At 36.0% G+C, this 6,781-nt stretch overlaps 1 protein-coding gene across 1 annotated transcript in view; it reads right to left on the bottom strand.

Moving 5' to 3' along the window:
- Positions 1–4,979: 4,979 nt before the first annotated feature.
- The window catches only part of LOC104625700 (BTB/POZ domain-containing protein 9-like), a gene marked incomplete at its 3' end in the record, with an annotated part of 80,341 nt that continues 78,539 nt past the window's right edge, over positions 4,980–6,781 (bottom strand). Inside the window, exon 8 of the mRNA XM_010293396.1 lies at positions 4,980–5,110. Coding sequence (XP_010291698.1) covers positions 4,980–5,110 — 131 coding nt within the window. The remainder of the gene's footprint in view (positions 5,111–6,781) is intronic.

Raw genomic sequence — 6,781 nt, 5'->3', positions numbered from 1 at the left:
AAAAAAAGAATGAATTGAGAGAGAGAAAAATAAGTGGGAGCCAGTTTAAAGTGCTGATGTGGACTGTGGGAAGTCAGTACTCAAAGTCTTTGAAATCAGGGCTTGAAGTCTCACAGCTCAGGAGACTATTCTCAACACGACTGTTGGTACTTCTGATAGTATCTCTAACTGCAATTAGAAACTGCACCCCAGAATTTAGAAAAAGAAAATTCTTTTTAATACTTACAAAATCCTTCAGTACAAGTATTGGACTACAAGAAAGGAAGGAGAGGCCAATAAATTTGCCACACAAATGGAACAGAAGTACAGAACTATTTCTCATTCAGTCAAGAGTCAGGAAAATGGTATGACTGAATGCCACAAATAATAAATTATAATATCCCAACAGGAAAACTACTTAGAACCCATGCTCTTGAAAAAAGAAAAGCCAAAACACAGGACCAGGATTTTCCTCCAGGAGATAGTGATGGAATTATACAGTACTTTGTTCCTCTCCCCCATGCTAATTTCATCAAAGAACTGGATAATTCTTTTTTCTATCCTATAGCGCAGCCATAATGCAGCAGCCTGCTGTGCCAAAGAACTTCAAAGGTATCAGTGCAGAATATCAGATTTGCCTCTTTTCATTGACCTCGTATGCAGTTATTTGAATATTACAGGGAATATTGGCAAGTTACGGAACTGAAAGAATTTTCAAATTACTAAAAGCATTCCTGGGAAAAGCACAAGAGGAAGGGCGTTTCAGTTAAAAAAAGTAAGATTACAATTCTAATTGCACAGGCCAGTGCTAACTGCTACCTTGTGCTGCAACATCTATAATGAACTCTTTCTTTCACTTCTAAAACCCCTCTTGCAATCAGGGCACATATCCAACACTGTGGTCCATGTGTCAGCATCATCCAACTTCAGTTCTTCCTTCTCCCTGGTACATTCAAAATTGAATGCTCTAGCTTGGAAACTGCTGTTATAAACCAAACTAGATAAAGGATAATGTAAACCTTTACTAGTAATTTTTAGAAGGAGGGGAACGTTACATACTTAGCAATAAAAAAAAAGTGTAGTATTGGGAGTTATTCTTCTTTAGCAAAGGACGTAACTTTAGTGTTGGTTTCTAGAAATCTTCCCAAGGAAAGGAATACTCTTCTTGTACTTAGTCCTGCTCAATTTAATTTAAATCCAACACCAAGTAGCTTCCCTCTTCCTTTCAAATCAAACGGAATTCATTGTGTAGTTAGAGCTTGACATAATTTCAGCAATTTCATCAAAGATCAAGAAAACAGCAACTCCTCTGGGAGCATGCTGGAAGAAGGAGATGCATTTTCTTGTGCATAGAGTACTTTTCCAGCACTGTTTTACAAGTGCTTCAACACTTATTTTTGGAATTACCTATTATTTCCCTTTGTTAACATTCAATCAGAAGACAGTATAGTACTTTATAATTCAGAGAATCCCAATCTTTTTGAAAGTCACATTCCAGCAAGATGACAGATGAACATTTGAGGAAAAGAAAAAAAAAAAAAAGCAAAACCTATTTAATACTTACTACTCAGGTCCAGCACTTTTTAGCTAACCTCCTCAACTCTTCAACCATATATGTCTCTATTGTCTCTCAATCAAAAAATTAATATTAACAAGGGTGAAAAATTATGCTCTCCAAAGATACAAAAATAAAGGTTGCCCATTGAGCCTTTGTTTGGGGAAAATGTTATCATTTAGATAAAACAATCAGTTCTTATAACAAAAATTCTTTCAGCACAAGCTGTATTAAAAAAAGCTAAGATTTTGTGTGTTAACTCTGATGAAGGACAACCATTCTGTGTGGTAATACAATTTAAAAGAGAGGGGAAGAGATAAGTTACCAAAAATTATCTGAATGATGATGATCAATTTAACAAATTTCCAAATTCACATCATCTCATACCAAACATTTTTGAAAATCAGAAAAAGTACAACAAACAAGCCAAAACAAGAAAGGCACAAAAAAATTGGGAATATAGAAGACTTAAAACCAACACTATTTGAATTTCCACGAGAAAACAAATGATGTATAGTACAGATGCAAATGTACCATTTTAAGCCCACTGCACACTGATAACTTAATTACATACTTTTAATAGTTGTCTGAAAATGGCTGAAATATAGTGAAATTTCAGAGCTAATTGTAAGAATCTCCAGCACCCAAAAGAGGTAATTTTCCATGAAGAGCTAGGATTCTGAGTTTTAAGTGTGCTAGTGGTATCAGGAGCATGATCTTAAGAAAACCACCAATCAACCAAAACATCATAAAACACACAGGGGAAAATAGTGCAAGTTTGTTGCCAAGTAATAATCCAAGGCAGTGGAAAGGCCACAGTTTCTGAAAAATCTACTGCATTATCAAATGCACCATCATCTCTGTTTGCTCATAAAAGAATTACCAAAACCACTATATTATTATTCTAGAAACCTCTTGTTTCCCTATTACTGAAAAGGGACATTCAGAAATTCCCAGATTCTTATGGACGAGCAGGGGGTAGATATTAAAAGTACTTCACTGGAAACAATCTTAATAAAGCAAAGAATAACAATGCAAACTAAGAGTACTGGCATCAAAACAAAGTTTGCCTTGGCTTCCTTTTCTTCCCCTCTTCCCTGGCAGTAAAAGAACTTCTCTGACTGTCCGTTTTATATAGGCATTAAAGCATCTTCTATATATTGCTGCTTTTTGTAGGAAGAGGAAGCTACTGAAATCTAGGTTAAAAAGTAAAAGATGAAGCGTCAAAATCAGTGTTCATGCTGAGGCTCTATGGCATATTCCGGACACCCTCTGAGCCATGCAAGGCATTAACTGAACACAGGACAGCTCAGTTCACCCAATTTTTTACCTGCATGCCCTCTGAGCATCATCCTGCTCCATCACACATTTAGATTTCTGCACTAATCCATAACCTCCTAAGAAGATGTTACCCTGATTAGTTAAACTCCTTAACAAGTGCACAGAAATTGTCTTAGTGTGTTTTTAATGTATTTCTGTGGTCTCCCCTACAACAGTTAATTAGAAAGTGATTCTAAGTAGCTGCAGTGTGCAGCAGGTGCCATACCGCGCCTTCTCTCTGCAGGGTGTCTGCCACTCCCTATTTTGAATGCTCATTATCACCTTTTACATTCACTTGATAAATTTATTAAAAAATACCATCTGATGAGGACTCTGCTCTGTGCTGTATTTTCAAGTCTTCTGGTTCTCTTCCTTTTTTCTGATAAAATTTCTGCTTCAATTTAGGTCACTTGTTTACAAAAACATACTGCCAAAACCAACAGTATTGTTTCTATTTTTATTTCCTTTTTTTAATCCAACATCTATCCAGCTTTTACTGTAACCAATGCTGCAAGAGAAAACAAAAGAGCGGATCACAAATATGGAAATTCTTTTTTTCCACTGTTCATACAGCAGTTTTGCTCTGACAAATCTGATTTGCTTTTATGGAACAGAAAAGACGTGCGCTAGCAAAGCATACACATTCTGTAAGCAAACAAAAGGAGAAGATGATTGAGGTTATAGTGCAGCCGCATCAAAACATTTATTAAAACTTACTTTCTTGTCTCCTGGTCCTATGCTGCAGTATGGAGGGATGAACAGCTTGGCAGTATATTTAATTCTAGTAACACTATTTTAAAAAGGATTGTCATTTTCAAGGCATGGCCTAAGGGCCACCTATACTAGCTCCATTTAAAGGTAGGACAGATATGTTATTCAACTGTCCTCAGAGATCCCTAGGAGAAAAATGTACCAGGAGTGTGTGGTAGCCTCAGTGTATCACTCCTTAATGATTTTTCGGTTGATACCTGCTAGAGCTCATGATTTCTGATCCAATAAATTAGAACAAAAGCATTCCAGTCATTAGAACTGGCCATACTTCTAATTGCAAACCAATTGGCTGGCTATTGGGCTCTTTCATTAAACATTCTGTCTGAAGAAGGCTTTCAGAAAGAGCAGTTGTTTCAGAAGAGCCCTAGGAAGCACGCATCCTTCATTGCCGCACTGGAAACAGGAAGAAAAGAAAAAGAAAAAAAAAAAGGTAACTGGAACCATATGAACAGATTTCTGTTGAAGAATGGGTAGCAGCAACTAAACTGACACATGTGGGTGTCCTTTCCTGTAGAAAGATGGGAAAAAAAAAAAATCCCTGCAGTATTTAGATCATCTTCAAATTTTCATAATTTCCTAAGGCTATGCTTGCAGCAGAGCTGACTTACATTGCTGGGTAAACGTGCATGATTTTGAGAGAAGGTTAACCTTCAAAAAAAGAAGAAACACAATATAATAGCTTTGTGTGGAGTCAACATTAAACTAGACACAAAAATAGCATCTCACTGCTTGGAGAGAGAGAGCGCAATCTTTTACAAAGCTGAACCACACACTAGGAAACTGATATGACTGGTTTCTCTCTGTAATATATATAATTTTTTTTTCAATAACTGCCAGTGAGTAAAAGACAAGTGAATGATTATTTATTCATTTCATTTTTTTCCTTTTAAAACAAGTTCTCCTAAGGCATTGAACAGCACGCAAATGAAGGTTCACAACGATTCATAAGTACTGAACAGCATTCCCCAGAGGGTGACCAAGGACATTCCAGTGTTTTATATCCATCTCCTGTTCTTCAGTCATTATTCACTGTTCTGCTTTTCTTGTGTAACATACAAGTTACAAGATAGTCTGAGAGACTGAGACAGACTACAGATAAACACAACTTCATATAAAAGCCTTCCACGCTGCACTCCCTATGACCTTAACCAGGCTCAAAATAGGACAGTAGGCTGGTCAAATCCACGTGCCTGCACAGTCCTTGACTGCCCCTCACCACTGAGTGCTGATTAAAGGACTAAGCAAGGTTATACAATTTTTCCCTTTGAGGCAGAAGAGAAGAATTGTTTCCTGTATTTAGGTCAGGGAGAAACCCCAAAACCAAAAAAGGCATTGCACGGAAGTAGCTCCTTACCCACTGTTGTTCCTTGTTGCCATTGGGCAGAGTAGAAGCTTTTACAAAACTTCCCATCACGCCAGGTACCACTTCTGCCTCTGAAGGAGTATGTTTCTCTGGCTTGTGAAAATTTTCATTTGTTTTGGATTCTAGATTAAATATTAATGACTAAAGACCATTCAAAATTTCAGAAGTGGGAGTTCATTAAAAGCAAACACTATGCTTTTGAGATTCAAAAAATATTTACATCTCTGTTAAATGAAACAGTTATGTCGATCTCGTGATTCTAGTATGTGGAACTGTTAACTTACTAACTAACTAACTCCATGCCCTAAATTATCTTTGAAATTCATTAAATGCTGAAACAGATCAAATAGTTCATCTCATCAAAATGCTTACTAAACCACAAAATACCAGAGAGTACTCGAAAGACAAGTCAATTATGGTACAAGCACACTTCCACGAACGTACATGGATTCACTTGCTTACTGCTTATGATCAAACAAACTTTGAGTTAACACAAAAAAAAAGGAAAGCAAATATGTTGATTCCTATAAGTATTTGCTAAATAAGACTGATTATTAAATCAAATATACATAGCTATATGCATCACTTATTTACAACACAGTAACTCTGATTTTGTATAAAGTTTTTAAAAGTTCACAGCTGGCAGTGCTAAATATGAAATTTAGCTCAAAGGTTCTACCAAACTTGAAATATTTTGTTTCTCCCCTAACTAGCTTACTGAAGGTATATATTTTATTTAAACACAGTTCTTCGTTACCACTTGGTCTATTTTCTTGTCACTAGCAATCGCAATACTACTTACAAACTCCCTAAAACAAAGCGAAAATTTTCTATTTGCGTTATAATACAGCTTGTACACTTTGGTGCTGTATAACATAAAAATTAATAAGGTATGATTTTTCAGGCTATTTATTCTATGCTTCTAAAAAAACATAATGAAATTACACAGCAAACCTCGTAAGATCAGATGTAATCATGCGATGCCTTTGTATAATGCATAGGGAACAGGCTAAAGGAGTTGGATCCCAGCTTCTCATAGCTGAATATTATAGTTTTCTCAGAAAATAATTAAAAGAAATATATCTTACTAAAATCTTCCCTCTTATTCTTTTTTGAAAACTGTTTTCCCTTCCATCTACCATAGGTGCATACTTAAATTTTAAATTTATGTTTAAAACAGCATGAACTCTGAGAATTTTTCTGAAATTCTCAATTTCATGACAGAAGTAACAAACTCTGGGAAATCCCACCTAGACAACTAAAAAGGTGCAGAAAACTCTTCCCAATGAATTTTAGGATCTCACTCATGTGACTTTATATGGAAGAAAGCAGAGAAACCACTGTCTTTGGACTATTAAAAAAAAATCGATATTAAATCTTACTTTGACATAGTTTATCATTCAGTATTATTGGTCTGTTGGGGATTTCTACCTTAAGTAATGCAGTACCATGCAGACGTACTTAAATCAGTATTATATAAGCTGTTTGTGTCTCCAGAAGTAACAGAGCTCCATCAGCATGGCATTCTGAGAGTAAGGGTAGCCAATATAACCTTCTACCATGGCTAAGCGTGTCTATGACTCAAGGGGAAAAATCAACATGAGAGTTTACTTTCAGCAGTTGAAATTAGGCTGTACAAGAGGCCCTAAATGCCCAAATCCATATTCACTGCAATAAATAGCTCTGGTTACTCCACCCTTGTTACAGAACTCAGGCCACCCTAGCAGAAGGCAAGGGCAACCATACTATGACATGCAAAAAAAAAAAAAAAAAAAAAAAAAAGGATTAACACC

The sequence above is a fragment of the Phaethon lepturus genome, unplaced genomic scaffold (assembly GCF_000687285.1).
Source record: "Phaethon lepturus isolate BGI_N335 unplaced genomic scaffold, ASM68728v1 scaffold6438, whole genome shotgun sequence".
Taxonomy (NCBI): domain Eukaryota; kingdom Metazoa; phylum Chordata; class Aves; order Phaethontiformes; family Phaethontidae; genus Phaethon; species Phaethon lepturus.
The sequence above is the reverse complement of the archived record's forward strand: the minus strand, read 5'-3'. Positions and strand labels throughout refer to the sequence as shown.